Below are 24,105 nucleotides of genomic sequence, written 5' to 3'. Positions count from 1 at the left end.
ATATAAAGATGTTACTCACAAAAGGTATTCAGTTGTTTTTCCTGTCCCGGACGGGACGCTTTGAGAGGTCTCCAGGTGCTACTACGTCAGGCGGCGAGTGCAGCGTGCAGCGCGGGCATAGTAAGGCTGAGCAGGGGACTCAGCTGGTCCAGCGCACAGCGTGGAGGAGGCTTCTCCTAGAGATGCGGAAGCTTTATGGCGGCAGGAGCGCGAAACCGGAAGTTCCGGGTGGAAGTGACGTCATGCGCATACGTCCCGCATGACGAGTCAGCTGACGGCATAGCGGCAGGGGCCGCGGCGGTGTTAAGATTGACTTCAGCTGCAGGTAATTAACAGGGGTATATATATGTGAATGTTAGCCACGATCACCATTGCTGTCGGTGATCATGGAGGACGCTGTAGGCCCTTCTCCTCTGACTTCTGCGGAGTCTGGCGCTATCCCCTCTCTGGTGAGCTGTAATTTTTCAGGCTTTGAGGGAGTTGATTTGTAATCATAGGTCCACCTTGTAAGGCTGACAGTCTGTCTTTATTTCTTTTTAGCCTAAAGCCCCAAAAGGTGATAAAGACAAAGACAAGGCTGTGTCTCAGCAAGGTCAAGGGGGACAATCTTCTGGTAGAACTGAGAAACGCTGTGTTATGTGCAACTCTCGCTTCTATTCTTCCTCTACGAAGAAACTGTGCCAGTCTTGTAGAGAGAAGGTGGTAAAGGAGGAATCCCCAGTGGTATTTAAGGACTTGATGGGATGGATGCGGTCTGAGATGGCCTCGGCCATTAAAGAGATAAAGGATTCAGCAATGGCGGAATCTACAGTTCCTTCTACTTCTGCTGCTGATACTGTGCCTGCTCCCTTACCAGCCCCGGTGATTGAGGGGCACAGTCAGTTAGAGGCTTCACCTCATCAAGTTGCAGCTAAACGTAAAAGAAAGGATAATGAATCAGGGGATTCAGATTTATCTGGAGAGGAAGGAGAGATTTCATCTTTGGAGGAGATTTCTGGGGAGGAGGAGGAAAACCCAGAGGTTACTCAGAAGTTTGCTTTCGCACCCAACTTAATGAAAGACTTGTTGTCGGCAATGCAAAATACTATGGGGATAACAGTGGAGCGGAAATCTTTGACCCCCTTGGATCAGATGTACGTGAGTTTGGCGGAACCCCAGAATTGTTTCATCCCAGTCCATTCCTCTCTAAAGTCAATGATTGGGAAGGAGTGGGATGACCCTGAAAGGAGGGCATTTTGGCCCAAGTCTCTTTCTCGTCGTTATCCTTTCAGTCCGGAAGATCAAAAATTCTGGGGTCCGGTTCCCAAACTGGACCCGTCGTTTTCAAGGGTGTCGAGAAAATCCGATTTGCAGTTTGAGAACTTTGGGAATTTAAAAGACCCCATTGATAAAAAGATGGACAATCTGTTGCGTAGAGCTTGGGAGTCAGCATCTTTAACATTTAAACCAGCAGTGGCATCCACGGCAGTGGGACGATCCCTTAAAGCTTGGCTCACGCAGACTCAGTCTAAGATAGCTTCGGGGGTGCCCAGAGAAGAAATTTTAGAGGACTTTCCAGATTTGTTTAACGCTACTAATTACTTAACTGATGCAGCGGATGATACGGTTAAATTAACGGCCAGAACAACTGCCCTTGTCAACTCGGCAAGGAGAGGTATATGGGTAAAAACATGGCAGGGGGACAATTCGTCTCGCTCCAAGTTGTGTGGTTTGCCCTGTGAAGGTGAACTGTTATTTGGTTCAAAGCTAGACCAGACGCTAGAGAGAACCTCAGATTATAAGAAAAATTTTCCGACCAAAAAGAGAGCTTTTCAGTACAGGGGCCCAGCTCGCAGCGGCAACAAGGAACCTGAGGCAAAGATCCCACCTAAAAAGAAGTGGATTCCAAATAGAAACCAAAAAGGGAAGGCTCTTTTTCCCCGGTCCAACCAACCCAATAAGCAATGACGCCAGTATTCCAGTAGGGGGAAGGCTTTCCCACTACTACGAAACATGGTGCCAGCGGTTCACAAGTCAGTGGCTCTTGAAAATAGTGTTGGAAGGTTACAAGATAGAATTCGAGTATCCCCCACCCCTGCAGTATGTGGTAACTCCACAGCCAAAATCACCAGACCAAAGGAAGGCATTACAGGAGGAGGTTGCTTCCCTTCTGGAAAAAAGAGTGATCCGAGAGGTACCATCCTGCCAGAGAGGCCAAGGGTTCTACTCACCAGTTTTTCTGATAAAAAAGCCTCAGGGAGCCTTCAGATTTATTCTAAATTTAAAGGGGTTGAACAGGGCCGTAAAATACAGGAAGTTTCGAATGGACAATGTGAAGTCTGTAATAACCCTGTTGCAAAAAGACTGTTTTCTAGCTTCTCTGGACCTCAAAGATGCCTACCTGCATGTACCAGTTCATCTAGAGTCCCAGCAATTCCTAAGATTTGCAATTCACCTACAAGAAGAGGTAAGACATTTCCAATTTAATGTGTTACCTTTTGGGCTAGCTTCATCACCTTGGCTGTTCACAAAGGTGATGGCAGAAGTTTTGGCAGTCTTGAGGTGTAGGTCCATTAACATCATTGCTTACCTAGATGATTTATTGATTTGGGGTAATTCTTTACAGTCTGTAAGTGATCAGGTTAAGATATGCATTGATAGTCTAGAGTCTTTAGGCTGGTTAATTAACTGGTCAAAATCGGCGCTAATACCCAGCCAATCTATGGAATATCTGGGGTTTATTTTTTCCTCCCGCCAGCAAAGAGTATTTCTCCCGGAAAGAAAAGTTTCGGCAGTACTTAATTCTGTTCTTTCTTTTCAGAAATCAAGGTCCATCAGTATAAGAAAAGCCATGGCACTTCTCGGTCTGTTAAGCTCAGTCTTCCCTGCAGTACAATGGGGTCAATTCCATGCCAGGAACCTGCAGTTGTGGATACTAAGGAGCTGGAACAGGAACATTTCAGCACTAGAAAGGAAGATTCTGATCCCATACGGTGTGAAAGTGTCGTTAAACTGGTGGCAGGAACTGTCTCACCTATCGGAAGGCCGCATGTGGTTTTTTCCAGTACAAAGAATCATAACGACGGATGCCAGTACGTGGGGGTGGGGCGCTCACATGGACTCTCTACCAGCACAAGGGCAGTGGTCCAGGGCTATGGCAATAAGATCCTCCAACAGCAGAGAACTGGAAGCAGTATGGAGAAGCCTTCAATTCTTCAAGGATCAAATCAATCAGTGTCATGTCCTGATCAGGTCCGACAACAGCAGTGTAGTGGCTTACCTGAATCATCAGGGAGGAACAAGAAGTCGTCGGTTGTGGTCTCAGACAGCAAGGATTCTGCATTGGGCAGAGAGCAACTTAACATCCGTCAGAGCAGTTCATTTGAAGGGGACTTGCAATGTTGTGGCAGACTATCTCAGCAGGTCAGCGATATTACAAGACGAATGGTCTCTGAATCCAGAAGTATTTGTTCAGATCAGCCAGGCATGGGGCACCCCTGCAGTAGACTTATTCGCAAGGAGACAAAATTCAAAGTGTCTAAAGTTTTGCTCCCTGTATCCAAAGGACAATCCGTGGGAAATAGACGCTTTCTCGATAGAGTGGCGGTTGAACCTGATGTATGCATTTCCCCCAATACCTCTGATATCAAGGGTTCTGAACAAGATTATGCAGGACAGAGCACAAGTAATTCTCATAGTACCTTTCTGGCCGAAAAGACCGTGGTTTGCTCTGTTACAGAATTTAGCGATGTGTCAACCAATAATGTTACCAGTCAGAACAGATTTGTTGTCGCAGGGCCCAGTTCTTCACCCGGACTTCAAGCGTCTTCACCTTTCAGCATGGAGATTGAGTGGGGAATCCTGAAATCAAAGGGGTTTTCGGATAAACTTTCTGAAACGTTAATACAATCCCGCAAGAAGGTGACGAGGCAGATTTATCAGAAGACATGGAAAATTTACTGTGAATGGTGTACAAGGAAAGAGAAGGATTCTAGACTTTCCGCCTCAGCTCTGGAATTTCTTCAGGATGGATTTCAGATGGGGTTAAGTTCCAGCACTCTTAAAGTTCAGACAGCAGCTTTGAGTGTATATTTAGAGAGAAGATTAGCTCAGGAGGAGTTTTTTCTTCGTTTTTTTCAGGGAATTAAACGTCTCAGGCCTGTGGTGATATCTAAGGTGCCCCCTTGGGACTTGAATGTGGTGTTACAGAGTCTTTGTGAACATCCCTTTGAGCCTCTGGATCAGATTCCAGATAAATTTCTGACGTTGAAAACGGCCTTTCTTCTGGCAATCACCACAGCCAGGAGAGTCAGCGAACTTCAGGCCTTATCCATTAAGCCACCTTATTGTACCATCTCGGAGGATAGGATTACTCTACGTCCAGACTTTGCATTCCTTCCTAAAGTGACTTCAAAGTTTCATCGATCTCAGGAGATCTTTCTGCCATCATTCTGTGATAAACCAACTAATGAAAAGGAGAGGAAGCTTCATTGTTTGGATGTTAGAAGGTGTATCCTTCATTATCTTGAAAGGACTGCATCTTGGAGAAGATCAGATGCCTTGTTGGTGCTGTTTGCGGGGAAATTCAAGGGGAGGCAAGCCTCTAAGACATCAATTGCAAGATGGATCAGACAAACTATCACCGCGGCTTATCAGACTCAAGGGAGGCCTTTACCGACCTCAATTAAAGCTCACTCCACAAGAAGTGTATCAACATCTTGGGCAGAGAGGGCAGGCGCCTCGATAGAGCAGATTTGCAGAGCGGCCACCTGGTCCAGCCAAAATACGTTTGTCAAACATTATAGACTAAACTTATTAGCCAATACTGATCTAGCATTCGGAAGAAAGGTGTTGCAGGCAGTAGTCCCTCCCTAACTTATAATGTTCTTGTTTATCGTCTCATAGGAGGGGTGCTGTCAGGAGGACGTTCTGGGAAAGCCAAGCTTACCTCGGGTAATGTCTTTTCCAGTAGTCCGAGTGACAGCACCCCTCCGGCCCACCCTAATAAAGGGCATAATTAAATTAATCGTTTCAGCAGCATTTGGTGTCCGTGTCTTTTTTTATAACTGAATACCTTTTGTGAGTAACATCTTTATATACTACTCCTGCCTGCCTGTTATGCAAATTTGTATCTTCTAGCTTCCTGTCCAAAGTTTGGGAGGGAGACAAGTCTCATAGGAGGGGTGCTGTCACTCGGACTACTGGAAAAGACATTACCCGAGGTAAGCTTGGCTATCCTCCCACTGATTACCATATTTATCCTTTTGGACACATAATTCATGGTTCAGGGTATTTGCCCTGCAAGGCTTGTCTAATAAAAATATAGCTAAAAAAACTTGACCAATCCAGCTTTCATTAAACCTTAGGCCCGGTTCACATTAGCGTTCCAGGTCCGGCTTCCCCGGACCCGGAACGCTTCGTACATAGCGGATGGTGAACGGATACATTGTTAATCAATGTATCCATTCACACTCGTGCGCCGTCCGGATCCGATCCGGGAACGCAGCTCCGGTCCGGGACGGTCCGGCTTTTTTTCCAACATGCGCTATTTTTCAGTCCGTCCCGGTGCGGCTGCGTACCCGGGCCGGATCCTGACCCTTCGCATGCGGCCATGCTGTGCAATGAGAAACTGATGTTTCCCATTACACTGGCAATAGGACCGGATGCTTCCAGCACCGGTCCTATGCCACTTGGGGGGCCCGGACTACACGCCGGTATCCCCCATGCTTGCAGTGCCTTTCCGACACTGCAATGTATCTAGTTCCGGCTACTTTATTGTAGCTGGAACTGATGCATGCATCCGGCGCAACTTGTGGCCAGCGCAGAGACCCGTACGGTCTCTGCGGGACCCGGACCCCCGGACATTTGCGGACTCGAACCGCAAGTGTGAATGGGGCCTTAGAGTGAATGCTGTTTTATTGAAGAATGCATGACAGTCTATCATTGATACTGACAGATTTTGTCATTCAAAGCTATAGCATACCAATTTTTTTTTTCTTTTTTTTTACTGCTCAAAAGCTTTATTATAAGCAAATAGAAAAAGTTACAAATTGAAATGAGTCAAAATCTCAATAGCATACAGAAGTGAAGCATACAAGTACAGAGAGAGGAATATAACCAAAATTAACTAGAGTAACAAGGTCACAAAACCTAAAGCCATTGGTTTATAGTATTTGAAACTGCATGTCAATCAATAATAGCATACTACATTTCTATTTGTTTGGACGGCTATGATTTTTCAGACATGGTAAATGTCTCAAATGATCCTTGGTACAACAGCAATAGCAACCATTTGTGTCCATCCTCAGCAAAATATTTTGTTTTAAGTTGTATAGCGATTGCTTAATATTTATTGATATGTAGTGTTCCCCATCTGTAGTGATAGGATACCAGAGATGCAGCCTTGGGCTGATCTTTTGTAATCACTCCAAGTTACTATGTAAGCCAAGCAGCAGAGTGCAATCAGCAGCACAGACAGGGAGGAAGGGAGGGAGCATGGAAAACAGACTGTCTGCCATAGAGATTGCACACTGTGTGTGAAAAGTAGTGCATGCAGTACACTTTTTTTTCCTGCATGCGGGAACCCCACTTATGTGACCCATCACATTGATTAACATGGGCTGTCACCTCTGGAAAGTTTCTGCATGCCAGAAAACCGCATGCGTTTCCAGTGCGACCCTTGCCTGAGAGCAGCAGAAACAAGCAAGGGTGCTGCTGTAAATGTTTCCAATATCCTTGCCCTATATTTAGCTGTTCAGTAGGGAGGTTCACAAGACTTGGTATAGCAATTGCTGCAAATCTCACAAGATTATGCTGAGGCTTCTGGCCCGAATTCCTATTAGTATAGTATGCTTGCTTGCAACACATGGACTTTATATTATTATGAAGGGAAGTAATGGATGTATACAAAAGCTGGTAAATAAAATAAAAAAAGTTCAGAATTAATTCTGTATCATAATTAGCATAGTTCTCAATCATATCAAATTAATTGCACCTCAGTGACAAGCCCTGCTAATGTGGACTAGGTACATGTTGATTTAATAAGACATTTAATAAACACAAGTCCAACGTAACTGGCGTGTAGCTTTTAAAAAGGTTTGCTGGCAGTCTTAAGGGTTAATATCATCAGCTAGTGGTCATATATTGACCAAATTGATTTACAGTGGCTGCTCAGCTGATCATGTGACTCTCTTCAGAACTGTAGCAGTCATCACGTTAGCAGTCATCTGTAGCAGTCATCACGTTTTTCCCGCAACCTGAGACGCACTAAGTAGTAGCATTTATACTTACCTGAAATTTCATCCAGCCCTATGTACTCCACGGGCTTCCTTGCTGTCCTCCTGGGCGGCTCTGTTCTTTTTCAATCTTCCCCGGTAATAGGATTCAGTCGGGCTGCACTGTGCATGCTTGCCCCAATGCCGGGAGTGGCCTGCACAGGTAGTGCTTCGCAGAGCGCTCCCATCAACGGGAGCATGATGAGGGCCTGCACATACTCAGTGCAGCCCAACTGGTGTGACTGGACCTTATTACCGGGAAGGGTGTATGCTGCTACTTAGTGTGTCTCAGGTATACTTTAAGGCCGCATTCACAGTCATACGGTTTGCCGGCTGCTTCTTTAAAGATAACCGAAGTGACATTATGAGATGGACATGTGTATGTACAGTGCCTAGCACATAAATAACTATGCTGTGTTCCTTTTTTTCTTTCTCTGCCTGAAAGAGTTAAATATCGGGTATGTAAGTGGCTGACTCAGTCCTCACTCAAACAGTAAGTGGCTACAGTGTGACCCTCACTGATAAGAAATTCCCCTTTTTATCTCTTTCTTGCTCTCAGAAGCCATTTTCTGCTAAGAAAGTGTTTTATAATTGGAATTTTTTTTATCAGTGAGGGTCACACGCTAGTCACTTCCTGAGTCAGAACTGAGTCAGCCACTTACATACCTGATATTTAACTCTTTCAGGCAGAGAAAGAAAAAAAGGAACACAGCATAGTTATTTGTGTGCTAGGCACTGTACATACACATGTCTATCTCATCATGTCACGTCACTTCGGGTATCCTTTAACACTGCTTACTACACTGCAGTGCACCACCTATGCAGCGTTCACAGTGCAGCTTTAGCATTGCTGTAAAACGGGTTGTGGTATGGTAACACAATGTAGTGCGTTGCCGCTAAACTCACGCTATAGCAGGTACAGTGACAGTAAGCAACACAACATGGCTGTAACGTGCGGTATGTCTTGTTCTATTGCATTCCTGTTATACAGGGAACACATCGGAATGTACCACTGTGAACAGGGACTTAGTCATACTGCATGCAGTCTATATAATTCAGAAGTCACAATGTTGTGCCAGTGGTAAACCAGCACAAGTCAGGGATTGAGACAGCCAGGACTGATTAGTTCCAGTAGTCAATTCGAAGTTGACAGCTGACTAAAGTGACAGTAACCACATTTATCTACCACTGAAGAAAATTTCCTTTGAAATTCCTAAAATGTCTCCAAAATAATTGGTAAGGGCTTTCTTAATCAAGTGCTGTTACATAAAATTATTCCTGTTGGTACTGCTGAAAAGAGGATTAGGGAGGAGGTTGTTAATACTAATAATAATAATTATTTTATTATTTTTATTTTTATAATGTCATATATGTCACCTGAAAGAGGCCCATGAAGGAGTCTTTGTTGCATAATACCTGCAGAGCCATTTAGAAAGTACATGTGGAGGTGGCTCTCCAGAGATTTGTTAAAATAGTGTGTGCATTTTGCTGAAAACAGTAGTTCTCCATTATGTTTTATGGATTATAATACCAATTTTTTATTACACTCTTAGAACCCTTTTTAAGTTTACCAAGAAGTTTGAAGCTTCCCTGTGTGAACCGGCTTACCCAGCATTGGTGGAAAGTGTCCAGGAAGAACAAATGGATTTTATTGACAACTCGGCAGATCCAAAGGCAAAAGAAAGCTCTGCGGCACAGCTGACCTCTGTCCTAAAGGCCTCTCTAACTGGAACAAGCAGTGCACCAGTAAGACAAAAATGTGTAACTATTAGGCCTCTTGCACACTGCAAGTGATTCCGATTCCGCTTTTTAATCAGTTTTTACATCCGATTCAGATTCCTATTTGCAGTGTGCAAGGAGCAAACTGCAAATCGGAATCGGATGTAAAAACTGATTAAAAAGCGGAATCTGAATCGGAATCACTTGCAGTGTGCAAGAGGCCTGTGAGTCCACGGATTTTAGGCTGTGTTAATGCTTTACTATTGCTGTTGCTTGAGAAGCATGTGTACGTTGAATGATAAACCTTTACTTGTTTTACTTTTTCAGTTGAGGAAGTTAAAACCTTTTCAGGCACTTTTATTGCCAAGTTTGTTTGGAATATTACCCCCACTTCCTGTCCTAGTGACAGGTGACAAGACCTCTAGCTTGTTAGGCAGTATAGTCTAATTCATTTTCATGCAGCCGAATGGCAATGTTTGTAATACCACACATGTCGTATGTAGACATGCTCTGCAGTAAGAAAATGTGGCATGTTACTTCTGAAGATAGCCACCGCCGCATTCAGTAACTCTGTGGGGGAGAGGGGTCACCTCTCAAATGCCAATGCTGAATGCCTTACCAGTGTAGGGGAGGACCTCACAGGTGGTGAATTAACCGCCTTCAGCCTTCTGTGGAAAAGGGCCTAGGACTTCTGCTGGTCTCCCACTCTGTAGTCTTTGAGGTCCCTTCGGTGTCCTCAGGTTCCCTTCTATTGTTCCACTGTCACCCCACCTTAATTCAGAGACCAGGCTAAGTCACACACTACTATTCATGCTCTTTCCTGGCCATTTGCCTACATGATCCAGCTCTGCACATGGGCATTACATGTCTTTATGAATTGCTATCTGAGAAGATTAACACCCAGTTATTACCAGTTGTGACAGTTGTCACTAACATTTTAGGTCTTCTCTTCAGACCAGGTCCTTTTTCACCCTTACTTACAAAGAAAATTCAGTTGTCTAAAGTTTGCTGTGAACTACTCAGCCAGTAAGATTTAATATCTGACTTTTCTCCAGGTTCATTGTGAATAACTTTAGTTACCTACAATAAAAATGTTGAATCAAGTGCTGCTCTCTTCCTTGCCTCTGACAACATGCCACTTAGTGACCTCAGTTAATGCTTACGGTAGTTGATTTCCCCTGAAGACTGACATTACACCAAAGCCACTACAGGCTAGAAATGGAACAGCGCTGGATCTCGCATTCATCATTTAGATACGTTTTTGACATTTTTAAACTGCAGCACAAGATGCATTGTCTAAAGCATCCAAACATATAGGTTTGATAGTGTTTATTATCTTTTATAATTTGGTGTCTAGACATGCTGTAGTTTGACGTAAATGCCATTATTTCCACCATTAAGATGCCAGAGGATGAAACCTGAAAAATCAAGATTTTCTCGCATGCTAAAGTAAATGTTTTTTTACTGCAGAATTGTGAAGTTTATTCCTATTCAATTCTTGCCAGCTGGATGCTAATATCTGTAGAATAAAATTGTGCCTGTTATAAACCACGTACTCATTTATTTTTACAGCTAAGCTGCGGAGATGACATTTATTCACCAGAGTCTCTTCAGTGTCGCCTGCCCAAGCTGACAAAGAAAATGAGGAAATTGTGCTCTTCATTTATAATAAAAAGCTCAATGCCGGCCTTGTTTGAAAAGCTTAATGATTTTACAGGTATTTCATGAGTTTGCGCATTGATATATTCAGTGACACTTGACTCCTGTTCTGCTATGATGTATTAACTCCGCTGATTCCTTGCCCTCTTCTTTTTCTACTGCAGGGGGGATTGCAGAGTCTGTGAATGAACTTCAGGATCTTAAGGTAAATCCTACAGCTGAAAAGGAGAAGCAGAAATCAGAAGCCAAGAACATCCTTTTGCAGAAGCAAAGGGCACTCTCTGATCTTTTTAAAATGTTGACTAAAAGTGGTAAGTTTTTTGTTTTGTTTTTAATTTGGGAAAATTCAGATTTTATTTTTAATGCACAGGTGGGTCAGAAATAAATGAGCCAGTCCTGGGCCCTACAGAACACATCTGTACAAGTACAACTTAGTGCAAGTCTGGTATGGTTTCTAGCAGCACAGATAGCTGGAGATTATGAAAAGGCCAGAACAATAAAGAGAGGCCTGCATGGGAATGCTGACCCTGAAGTAATGTTAATTACCTGTCAGGTGTGCTTAATTTCGCAGGTGTGCAGCTTTCCCCCAGCTCCTGGGGAAGGTTCATCAGCTGGATCTTGATTGGCCCAGGGCCTGGCTGGTGTTTCAAACCAGCCAATCAGGCCGGTGGGGCTGAAGCCTTATTTAGGGAGCAGGCAGGCGGTGGCGTCATCCAAATTCAGAGCCCTGTGGAAGCTGCATCGTGGGCTGAAATGGACGCCATTGTAGCTGCAGTACTGAGGAGAGCCAATGCGGAGGACGGGGCGGATTGGCTGGCGTCTTTCCTCCGTGCATACGGGGATGAAGAGGCGGCAGAGGCTGGTCCGTCATGGCAAGGGGAGGCGGGGACAAGTGGTCTCGCGCACGCAACTCCGCATGAAGTAATGGAGCCGCGTGACGAAGAAGAGGTTCAGTCTGTGGCGGGGAGTTTCCAGGCAGCCAGGAGAATGGAGGCGGAGGAGGTCCCGGAGTATCTGGTAGAGGAGGAGGTGAGGGAGGTCGCCCCAGTCCGGGGTGGAGCTGGAAAAAGAGGCGGCAAGGCCAGGAAGCGTTCGCCCCCTCCCACAAGGCAGTCCAGGGCGGCTAGCTGTCGCCCGGGGGGAAAAAAAAATGTCGGAAGGACGAAAGGCAGGTGGCGCAGCAGGCGCCTGCTATGCAAATTGAGACACAGGCAGCCCCCAGCCGGGGCAGACCTGGTGGAGCTGTTGAGGACGTTAGAGCACCAGCGGAAGCAGGTGAGTTGGCTGCAAATTGCAGCATTGTATCTATTAATCAGCGTTTGAATGAAATGTCTGATATGATTAAGTCACTGGCTGAATCTGTGCATATGCAGCAGAGGGTGGCCAGTCCTGCTGACAGTGTTGAAACTGCTAGTGTGCAGGCTAAGAAGTTATGTGTTGAAAATTCAGCTGCAGCTGCGTGGGTTGCTGCAAAACAAGCAAGTAATGTTTCTGTGACTCAAAGTGTTTCCTCTCCAGTAATTAGAGCTGGAGTGGCAGAAACGTTATATAAAGAGGCATTACCATGCTCATTATCTCCTTTAGGTTATCATTTGTCGTTGTCAATTAAAGAAAAGATTTGGAGAGGAGAGTATATTGATTTGCTCTCAATATTGCCTTTTTATTAGGAGTTTAATGTGAAAGATAAGAAAGATGAAGAGGACAGGCGCCGTCCTGTCATGCGTTCATTCAGTAATTGGCTGCAAGCCTTCTGTATTTTTGCAAGTATTATCGGTGAAAGAAAGCCTGAGCTCTGCACAGGGCTTTTTCAGCATTTGGATGTAATCAGCGAGGCTTACCGACAGTTTGGGGGCCTTGCATGGTTCTTTTATGATGAATCATTTCGTCAAAAAATGGCTGTGCACCCCTCGCTGTCCTGGGGTACCAAGGATTTGGGATTATGGATCAGCTTAATGTTACCACAAAGGTCTCAAATGAAACAGAATTCATCAACAGCGGCACAGGCTGCTCCGTCTGTCAAAAAAGGCCTATGTTTTGCCTTTAATGAAGGCTCTTGCAAGTTTTTACAGAATTGTAGATTTAAACATGAGTGTAACTTTTGTGGTGGGTTTCACCCGATGTCAAGATGCTTTAAAAAAGTCGGTCTGCAAGCTCAAAACAGCACCAAAGAGTTTTTTCAGAAAAGCGTGGACGCCAGTGAAAATGCAAAGAATAGCTCCATGGCTAGAGGCCTTCCCAGACAGACAGAGCAGTCAGTTGCTCAGTAAAGGTTTTGATCAAGGTTTTCAGTTGCCTACTTTTAGTGACCAGGGGTGCATTGCAGTGTCAAACCTCAAGTCGGTAGAGTCATACCCGCAAGTGGCGTTTCAAAAAATTTTGAAAGAAATTCAGGCTGGTAGGGTTGAAGGGCCTTTTGATACCCCCCCTTTTGCTAACTTTAGAATCTCGCCTCTGGGTGTAGTTCCCAAAAAAGCTCCTAACGAATTTAGACTAATACACCACTTGTCTTTCCCTAAGAATTCGTCTTTAAATGACAGTATTGACAAGTCAGTTTCATCTGTGTCTTATTTGTCTTTTGACAAGACACTGGAGGTTATAAGGAGGTTTGGCAGCAATGCTCTCCTGGCAAAGGCGGACATCCAATCCGCGTTCCGTTTACTGCCTATCTGCCCGGATGCATTCAATTCGTTGGGTTTTATGTTTGATAATCAATTTTTCTTCGACAAATGCCTTCCTATGGGCTGCTCGTTATCTTGTTTTTATTTTGAGACATTTGCTAAGTTTTTGGAATGGGTAGTGATGCAGAAGATGCCGGTAGGTGGTGTAGTTCATTATTTAGACGACTTTATGTTTGTGGGTTCGGGTGATTCTGATTTGTGTCAGGCACTATTGCAGGTTTTTTGTGCGACACTGGATGATTTTGGCGTGCCTTTGGCACACGAGAAAACGGTGTGTCCGTGCACGTGTTTGGAGTTTTTGGGGATAACGATAGACACTGTAAAAATGGAATTTAGGCTCCCAAAGCAGAAAATTAATGTGTTGAAGTCATTGTTAAATGGCTTACTAGCTAGAAGGCGTGCTACGGTTAAAGAGGTACAGTCGCTTTTGGGACATTTAGCTTTTGCATCAAGGGTCATGCCCATGGGCAGAGTGTTTTCTAGAAGATTGGCGGCAATTATTGCTGGCTTTAAGTCTCCTTGTCACCATGTCTCTCTGGATAGAGAGGTGAAGGAGGATCTATTGGTATGGCATAATTTTTTGCTGAAGTATAATGGGAGGTCATTATGGCAGTCAGAGTTTGTTTTGGATACCAGTATGGAATTTTTTACGGATGCGGCAGGTGCTGTCGGTTACGGAGCATATTGGCAGGGCAAGTGGTCTGCTGAGTCTTGGCCAGAGGAATGGAAGGTAGCTGATGTTACAAGGAATATCCTTTTGCTTGAACTTTTTCCTGTTGTGGTTTCATTGACAATTTGGGGTAAGAGTTTTGCTAATAAGCGGATAATCCTGCAGACTGATAACCGTGGCGTGATGTATGCCATTAATTGCTTATCAGCAAAGTCAAGTTTAGTGGTTAAGTTGTTACGCCACCTAGTGCTATTATGTTTAGAATTTAATATTTGGATTAAGGCAAAATATTTACCAGGGAAGCAAAACTTGATTGCAGATTCTTTGTCTCGGCAGAATTGGGAAACATTCCGGGCGCTAGCAGCGGATGCAGAGATGGAAGGTGTGGAGTGTCCAGACCATCTATGGAGGATAATCTGGTCCTGATCTCAAGACTTCTGCGGAATTCAGTGGCTCATAAGACGTGGACAGGTTACGAGAGTTCCTGGGCGGAGTGGTTGGTATGCGCGGATGAGTATGCCTTGTCCCCAGTGGCAGATAGTGTTGATCTATTTCTTCTTTTTATTTGTCAGCTCATTCAGCGAGGTCGTTCGGCGGCAAGTGTGCTGAAGTCCTTGGCGGGAGTATCATTCTTTAGACGGTTGGCGCAAGTACCAGGTCATAGTGATTACCCGTTGGTTAAACAGTTGCTTAAAGGCCTTGGTAAAGGGACGCAGGCGGACACAAGAAGGCCGGTCTCTTTTGGTATATTAAAGGACTTGGTTAGTGTTTTGGAATTGGTTTGTATGGACCCTTATGAGAGGTTATTATTCAGGGCAGCTTTTATGCTAGCCTTTTTTGGAGCCCTTAGGATAGCAGAATTAGTGGCTCGTAACAGAATGGTTCCTTCTCCTTTGGAGTCAGAAGACGTTCGAATTGAGGATGATAAATTGGCAGTTTTTGTTCGACGCTCTAAGACAGACCTGGCGGGGAAAGGTTGCTGGCTGTCATTATCGGCGGTTACTGACATAAAATGCTGCCCAGTCAGAGCCGTCAGAGAATATCTGTTGGTAAGGCCAGTGGCCCGCTCCTTTTTGGTGCATAGGAATGGTTTATCGCTTTCAGCATTTCAGTTTCGTGCGATATTCAGAAAATGCCTAGTACAACTGGGGCTGGATGGCTATAAATTCTCATCGCATTCATTTCGGATAGGGGCAGCAACTGAGGCAGCAAGGCATGGCCTCCCTGAAGAGGTCGTAAAACGGATCGGGCGTTGGGAGTCAAGCAGATTCCGTTTGTACGTTAGACCTCACCTTTATATCCATTGATGTCTTACAGGAAAAAGCATCGCCTGGATTATTGGACACTCCTTCGTGTACTGGGCCCAGAGGAGGGCCAGAAACAGGCCTTATACGGAGAACTTGTCTTTAGATTTGGATAAAATGCAAATATTTTGGTTGGGTATTCGAGGTTTAGCATGGGAAAAGCTCAGCTCAGTCATTTATGAGAAATTGCATTTTTGGCCGGTTCCGGATGTCTTGCTGATTCATTTGGGCGGTAATGATGTGGCTAAGTTCAATACATTGGACTTATTGCACAAATTGAGGTCCGATTTTACAGAACTGGCGGGTCAGTTACCTAACACAAAACTGATCTTTTCGGAGATTATACCAAGACTTCAATGGTTGTCTCCAGAACGTAAATTTATTAATAAAATTCGTAAAAGGATTAACAGGGCAATGGCGAAATTACTTCCTCGCTTGGGTGGGCTATCTTACCGCCACATTGAACTGGAAGGAGGGGAACCAGGCTTATTTAGATGGGATGAGATTCACCTGTCTAATATTGGTTTAGATATCTTTAATGCAAATCTACACTCAGCAATTGAGAAGGCCGCGGTGCTGGGGGGTGGGGCCAGCCGAGTGTCCTAGGCTGGCAGGTGGATGATGGCCCCAGTTAGGGGTGATCATTTAGTGTACCAATATGGTGAATTGATTTCTAACAAGGATGTTGTTGTGTTGAAGTTTTATTACTTATTGAACTAATAAAGAAAAATATTTGTGTTATTATTATAACCCCAATAATAAAATTGGCCGCGGCCTTTTCTCCACTGAAGTTTGTGTGTGCATTATTTACTAGTAGTGTTAAGTTGAAGGTAAATGGGGAATGCATTTCCATGAAAAGGCCAGAACAATAAAGAGAGGCCTGCATGGGAATGCTGACCCTGAAGTAATGTTAATTACCTGTCAGGTGTGCTTAATTTCGCAGGTGTGCAGCTTTCCCCCAGCTCCTGGGGAAGGTTCATCAGCTGGATCTTGATTGGCCCAGGGCCTGGCTGGTGTTTCAAACCAGCCAATCAGGCCGGTGGGGCTGAAGCCTTATTTAGGGAGCAGGCAGGCGGTGGCGTCATCCAAATTCAGAGCCCTGTGGAAGCTGCCCGCCCACCCTCCCTGCCGCAGGTCGATTCTTAATTTGGGGTTGTAAGTGTTAGTGGGATGATGGCCCCAGTTAGGGGTGATCATTTAGTGTACCAATATGGTGAATTGATTTCTAACAAGGATGTTGTTGTGTTGAAGTTTTATTACTTATTGAACTAATAAAGAAAAATATTTGTGTTATTATTATAACCCCAATAATAAAATTGGCCGCGGCCTTTTCTCCACTGAAGTTTGTGTGTGCATTATTTACTAGTAGTGTTAAGTTGAAGGTAAATGGGGAATGCATTTCCATGCGACAGACCACTATTATGACAGATGGCTCTTTCTTATGATAGATTTTCTGAATAAGGCCCTAACAATTTGTTTTGATGGGAAAAAAGGCATAAGGCTGTAGACACACTATGAGCGCTTTCTAAGAGCTTTTCTGACCATTAGAGCTTTTTGAGCATTTTTTTATAAAACGCTCCCATTGACTTAGCTTAAAATCACAGTAAAATTGCCACGATTGCAATCTTTTTTAAAATCGGTATCGCTGCAATTTTACCACGATTTTAATGCAAATCAATTTAAAAAAAAAATGCTCAGAAAGCTCTGATGGTCAGAAAAACTCTCATAGTGTGTCTACAGCCTAACACTTTAGGATATTTTTTTATCATTCGTAAAGGCGAATGCCATTACATGTACAATTATTATTTGATGTAACTCTTCCAGAGGTATTACCCCTGGGAAAATCAGCCACAGCCCAGAGATATGTTGATGTTGTTCTTTCTGTACACATCATAATTCACAACTTGTCAAAAATGCACACAGCTGTGTACTGGAATCATGAAGTGCATTACAACATACATAACATGAACTGGCACATTTAACATTGGCAGTGTTTTGGCATGAATTAAAACTCTTCAAAAGTTGGTAGTGCTCTTAAATGTCATACTGAATGAATATGTCTGGATAATGAGTGTTTTTAAATATACTCCCTCTTTATCATCTTCCTTTATGTGCAACATTTCATCCTTGTTTTTTTTTAAAAGGGATTGTTACTCCTGGCAACAAAAAAATTAAATATTGCCCCATTTGTTGTGTTCTAGTGTTTCCCAAACCTGTCTGCACAACCCACCAACAATGCATGCTTTGTAAGTAACCTCACATACAGTATGCACAAAGGGGGTAATTAGTGTCTATTATTTTCTAACTGTGGGGATTTCCACTAAGCTGAACTGTTGGAGGGTCATAAGGACAGGATTGGAGAATACTGGTATACATGGAGTTGCTTTATTCATTCTGTTCTGGGTGGCCTTATGTTTTAGTAATCAGATCCTGTTTAGGGGATTTAGTCCACTATTTCAGGATTCCTGTGATCAACGGGAGCCAGCTGGGGTTGTATCTATCATCTTCCATATGGAAATGACTTCACAACAGGAAATGGCAGTTGTTTGTGGGAAAATCAAACTAGGGGCAGGGGACATTGCATGGCTTTCTTTTATCATTTCAGAGGGGCAGTAGCACCAAATATGGTGTATGATGCTTCTTTGTTTCCAATCTGCTAGTGGGAACAGGTTACCAGGATTAACATTCCTGCAACGCACCAGACCAAAATGTACATTTTGGCATCGGTTAACATGGTTAATAAATAACAACAATACAAGTTTTGTATTGCTAATATTTCCTTATTTTTCCTAATCTGAAGGCTTGTCATACCGGAAAGGACTTTCCTGGATACGTAACAAGAACAATCAGGATATACTTTGCCTCCACCCACTAGACATGAACAGTGCTTTGGCCTCGTCAGACAGCACACGGAGCACCAATACAGAGTATGACTTTTCCCTATCTAAACTTTTTGCATTTAACGTTGCAGTTATCACTACTTTCTGGTTTGTGTGTTTCATCATTACTTTCAGCAGCATGTGTGTGACAGATTCAATTCTTTACAAAGATGACTACATTGTGGTGGTGGTGAAAAGATCTGCTGTGTTCATGACAAAGACTTTTACATTCAGTGGTTTCGGTAAACAATTATTTGCATACATATTGCATATAGGTTACAGGGCATTAGTATTAAGCACACGTATTCACATAATGTGTGATTTTTATTCTGGGAGAATACATTCAATAAAGTTGTAGTCCTGGATTCATTTTCTTATTATTTTTTGCCCTTTTTTCAAAGGCTTATTGTGATGATTATATCATTTAGCCTCTAGTTCATGTCACTACTACATTGATGTTATACTTATGTACTTACTTTTACTTACTTTTTTATTAAAGGTTACTTACTGAGATCACTGGAACGTGGGATGGATGTCAGAAATATTTTTACAGATCTCTTGCACGCATCTCTAGGTTGGAAACTGCACTTGTGTCCCCTGCAAAGGTAATACTATATCTGTTTTTTGTGTGCGATTTACTATATAATTTAAAAAGAGACTATTTTCTTTGCTACTAATGGTCTATTTATTATCGGTACTACACATACAAGTCATATCATAAGTGAAGACTAATAATATCTTTTTACCACTACCGTATGTGTAACTGATGCACGCTTTTACATATATTTCTCTCTGATCGTAACCGTTTGAATGTTAATTCCTGCATTTGCTTCTCTGTTCAGGAGCTAGGATTGGGTAACATTGAGCGATGCAAGGGTTTTTCTGGTCATTTGCTGAAGGTCCTTATAAAGCAGAGGAGCTCCCTCACAACTATAACTGAGCAATGGATAATTCTCAGGTACCCTATATTCTTTCATTTAAGCTTCTGTGACATGCAGTTACCGTATATATGCCTCCCTCACTCTTTGTCCTCTAAGCACTCCAGGAACACCTAACCACTTTACCCCCACCCGTACGAATTTCTCCGTCCCTTTTTCCATCCTTTAACCCCCAGGGACGGAGAAATCCGTACTTTCCGCACTCCCGCTCGCTGTAGCGCGCACTCCCGCTCGTAAACACGGCGCCCGCCGCTCGCCCGGAGATCAATGAACGGGAAAATCCATTCCCGTTCGTTGATCTAAGTCCCGCAATAATCCGCTGCTTTTCCGCTAAGCAGAGCGATCATTGTGAAAAAAAAAAACTTACCCAGCCTCCTAGTACTTTGGAGGTCGCATAAATAAAAAGTTACTGTTGCCATCTTGTGGCCAAATAGTAAAACTACACCCTAAAAAAAAAAAAAAAAAAAAGTTACCTTAGGGACTGAACTTTTTAAATTTTTAAATTTTTATGGCAGGAGGGTACAACACTGTTACTTTATAAACTATGGGCTTGTAATTAGGGATGGACGCAAAACTAAAAAAAATGCACCTTTATTTCCAAATAAAATATTGGCGCCAAACATTGTGATAGGGACATAATTTAAACGGTTTTATAACCGGGACAAATGGGCAAATACATTTCATGGGTTTTAATTACAGTAGCATGCATTATTTAAAAACTATAATGGCCGAAAACTGAAAAATAATTAATTTTTTCCCACATTTTTCCTATTTTCCCATTAAAACATATTTAAAATAAAATCATTCTTGGCATAATGTCCCACCTAAAGGCCTAATTGGTGGCGGAAAAAACAAGATATAAATAATTTCATTGTGATAAATAATGATAAAGTTATAGACGAATGAATGGAAGGAGCGAGGAAAGGTGAAAATTGCTCTGGTGCTCAAGGGGTAAAACCCCTCAGTGGTGAAGTGGTTAAATATGCTAGTGTGAACTCTCTGTGATGGTCAAGCTTGCACTGTCCAATATGCCCATTACTGTGATGAGCAGCCTCACTGACCAGTAATGGGGTTTTATAGGAAGGGAATTGTAAAGTCAAGCTTGACTTTTTCCTGATGAAAGTTAGAATTACTGAATCTATGCAAATCCACTATATTATTAACTACAGTACTATTCTCTGTGGCACCCAGGATGATGATAAATAAGTATATTTAACTTTTTATTCACAGACTTATTGCATATTTATGAGCGATATGAAATTTTGGATTTTATTAGATGACTCACTGTTTTTGAGTAAGGCTGTTTTTTTGGGGGAAAAGGGGAATATAATCATAAAAGTGTTTAAGAATATCCTGTTTTGGGATATTCTGTGGACTTTGAGGACTGAGTAAAGGTGGCCATTTATGGAGCTAGATGTACAGTACTGCATTTTCTGTGCAGTCATAAATCCGATCCATGAAATAAGTAATCAAATACCAGATTTGATGTTGGCTTTCAGAAGAGATTTTTTTTTTCAGGGAAACATTCTTGCTAGATTTAAAGGTTGCATCCAGTTGGTGCTTATCTTTAAAGTGAACCTCCGGACTAAAAATCGACTCAGCAGTACTGGAAAGGCCTGGTGTTTCTTTAACAGTTTCACAGCATCAGAACTTTGTTTTTCTTATTCAAGCCTCATTTTTAGCTGCACAGAAGAAAACTGCCCGGGCTTTTATCCCCTGATGCTGTGCAAAGCATGATGGGATTTCTAATGTTGTTGCTCTCGTTCTGCTGTTTTGGTGCAAATTATTTTTTTTTACATTTTGAATTTGACATTTGAATGTGCAGCTGGGAGGGGTTATCAGGACACAGGACAGTTGGAACTGTGTCTCCTGCTCCTTGTCACCTCCTTTCAACCAAAAAGATGGCTGCCCCCATGACAAAGATGGCAGCCCCCATGAATCACAAACATTTGCCTGTTCTTTTAAAACAGGGTGGGTAAAAAATTATATTACCTATCTATTCTAATTAACATAACTAATGTAACTTAATGACAGCATGTTTGTTTAGGCTGAAGTTCCCCTTTAAGGCAAATATTATATTTGAGAAACCGTGGAGGGAGGCTGGACATGGTCAGCATAATGGATATAGATACCAGAAGGAAGCACTATTCCATAGTAAGATTTAAGATCTCTACATTTGCCAAAGTAAGTTTAATATTTTCTATTTTATCATTTATTTCAGAAACCTGTTAAGCTATATTAAGGAAATCTATTCCTGCTTGGATACAAATAGTGATTACAAGATTGCTTTCCCACCTCAGGATGGGTTACAACAGTGGCTTGACAGACTGCACAATTTGGCAACACAGTGCAGTGTTGTACTAAAGGAGTTGTCTTTGTTTCTGGAATGTTGTCCTATAAAAAGCACTGAAGGCGAAAGTAGCAGTATAGCAACTGATCTGAGTGACTCAACGCCAGCTGCAGCTGACTGGCTGCCGAAACTGTGTACCATGCGCAAGTCAAGCACTGAATGGGAGCAAATGAACATGTCAGTGACCAAGATGTTAACAGACATTAGTACCTCAAAAGCAGCTGTGGACAAGATCTGCCTACAGGTCAATGAGGCACCGTTTTATTCTTGGTAAGCATATTTTCCAAGTTCATAAGGAAAAAAAAGAGTATGGGTCTTTTCACACTGAAACTCACAAACACACTGGAAAACATTGGAAATTTTAGCATGCAATTTTCTTTTCATTGGATACAATTGCAAATGCAGGAAAATTGCAAATCACAATGAGCCAGCGATCTCCAAAATCACCGAAGTCTGTGATTTTACCACAATTCCCAGAGAGATCGCAATTTAGCCCTGCATCCTTTCAATGCAATCGCTCTGGGATCACTCCAAAAAAGCTGCAGCCCAAGCGCGATTGCTGAGTGCAAGCGCTGCAATGGAGCCAATCTTATAGGGTTCTGCTGTCATACCACTTTGCTGATCGCCAGTGTTTGGCAAATGATACTAAAGCGCTGCTAATGGGTCCCAGGCCTCAGACAGGGTTCACGCTTGAATTTTGCAATTCTGCAAGAATTTTTATGCAAATATATACAGTTTAATTGATTGGTCCATTTTGAAGCTATATAAATTTGCATCAACTCGGAAGTATTTACATATCATTGATCATTGAACAGGCAGCGTGCACGCATGGCAGTGATTTTAAGTGCAGGATGTGAATTTCACATCCTGGAAGGCACAGGAGGGCCAGTTAGGATGTGACATTAACGTACTTAAATGTTGAGATTAAACGGTCATTGGGATTTTGGGGAAATCAGATAGGCTAGTTGATTTCACCAGTCTTATTTCTTTTATATAACTAAATAATTCTTTTTATATGGCTGTAGTTTAATTCATTTATATTTTCATTTACAGGAAAGACTTTGAAACTTGTTCAGCAGCACTGGACACTATGCAACAAATAGCTCTTGATTTAAGGGATGTTGAGTTGCAGTTTGTTCTACCTGAGACTGAAGTGAAGGAGGCTGCACAGCATATGACCTTTTTGAAGAGCATCCACTATCTTCGGGAAGAAATCCGCGTTGCCATAAGGGAGTTTGCCTTATGGAAATCTCGCTTGCAAGCAATTGGACGAGCAAAGAGTAAGAAACATTTCTGAAGTGACTAGCAGAATACATTGTTGCACCTGTGACTGTTTTTCTCAAATATTTGAATGATGTTCAGTATTACAATCCTACATCACATAGTTTTACATACTTAATTTATGCAAGCAAAATAGTATGAGGAGAATCACTGCAAGAAGATGAACACAAAGATAGACCTGCCAAGTCTGCAGTTTTTATGCGTACATGCAAAAAAAAGGCACCTGGAAAAATAGGCGCCAGATATAGCCGCTAGCAGAGTATCAGTAAATTACATCTCTGTCAGTTGATGCATGGGTGCCTCCTCAGCTGATGCCTCTACCCTCCATATCAACAGAACACATCACTGGCTTGCAAGCTAGTGACATGTCTCTACAGAAACTGGTCCAAGCTGCCACTGAAGGGATCGAGCCCCAATCCCTTTTGGGCATCATTCATCACATAGTTACATAGTTATTTTGGTTGAAAAAAAGACATACGTCCATCGAGTTCAACCAGTATAAATTGTATCTGTGTACCCAGTTTTAATGCTGTGACAGCGATGTTTCTAAATTGCAGGAGCCTAACATTATTTCTTAAGCTGAGTATTGGCCACATAGTTGAGAATTGGCCATATCTTTCCATATATCACTTGACACATGGTTATTTGTGCTGAAAGGCTTAAGGTGGGTTCACACAAGATTAACAAAGCAACCTCAGGGGGAAAAAAAAAATCTATCTATGTAGATATGTAGTGGTTGACTGACAGAGCAAGTAGAATAGACAAATGAAGACATATAGGTGATTTTACTACAAAACGTTCTCGGCAGCTGTGTGCACATGACCATAATCACATAACTTCCATTTCACCAACCTTTTACCCAAGCACTCAGGCAAAGGATGCAGACTTTGCCACCTAATTGACCACAGACTGTTAATAAATTCAGGTTGGATTTGCTAGATTTTTTTTTTCTTGTTCTCCAACTTTGGAAAGCCTAAAGGTGGCCACACACCATACAATTTTATTTAAAGGGAACCTTAACTGGCGAGGAAAAATAAATGCACTTACCTGGGGGCTTTCCCAAGCCTCCTGCAGCCGTCCGGTGCCCGCGCCGGTCCTTCGGTGCCCTCCGGTCTCCCTCCGCCGCTAAGTTTCGTTTTCGGACGACTGCCAGTCTTCCTCGGGCCACTTCCGCATTCCTAGTCGTAAACTGCAGTAAAGCGCGTCCGCATGACGCGTTTGGCGTCATGCACATGACAGGTTTGGCGTCAAGCGGACGCGCTTTACTGCAGTTTACGACGAGGAATGCGGAAGAGGCCCGAGGACGACTGGCAGTCGTCCGAAAACGAAACTTAGCGGCGGAGGGAGACCGGAGGGCACCGAAGGACCGGCGCG

General features: G+C 43.0%; 2 protein-coding genes across 2 annotated transcripts in view; both read left to right on the top strand.

The window, feature by feature from the left end:
• Nucleotides 1-24,105, top strand: part of MDN1 (midasin AAA ATPase 1) — a 317,199-nt gene that overhangs the window by 254,282 nt on the left and 38,812 nt on the right. The window contains exons 73-80 of the mRNA XM_068231147.1: nt 8,807-8,999; nt 10,545-10,689; nt 10,796-10,942; nt 18,084-18,210; nt 18,662-18,767; nt 19,005-19,120; nt 21,322-21,720; nt 22,504-22,730. Of these exons, the coding sequence (XP_068087248.1) occupies nt 8,807-8,999; nt 10,545-10,689; nt 10,796-10,942; nt 18,084-18,210; nt 18,662-18,767; nt 19,005-19,120; nt 21,322-21,720; nt 22,504-22,730 (1,460 nt within the window). The remainder of the gene's footprint in view (nt 1-8,806; nt 9,000-10,544; nt 10,690-10,795; nt 10,943-18,083; nt 18,211-18,661; nt 18,768-19,004; nt 19,121-21,321; nt 21,721-22,503; nt 22,731-24,105) is intronic.
• Nucleotides 1,990-4,925, top strand: LOC137503739 (uncharacterized). The gene is made up of 2 exons (XM_068231160.1): nt 1,990-2,446; nt 2,801-4,925. Exons 1-2 carry the CDS (start codon nt 1,993-1,995, stop codon nt 4,852-4,854), a joined length of 2,508 nt encoding a protein of 835 aa, XP_068087261.1. The 5' UTR covers nt 1,990-1,992; the 3' UTR covers nt 4,855-4,925.

The sequence above is a fragment of the Hyperolius riggenbachi genome, chromosome 4, assembly GCF_040937935.1.
Source record: "Hyperolius riggenbachi isolate aHypRig1 chromosome 4, aHypRig1.pri, whole genome shotgun sequence".
In the NCBI taxonomy this organism is placed as follows: Eukaryota; Metazoa; Chordata; class Amphibia; order Anura; family Hyperoliidae; genus Hyperolius; species Hyperolius riggenbachi.
Note: the sequence above shows the minus strand (reverse complement) of the source record. Positions and strands in the feature narration are given on the sequence as shown.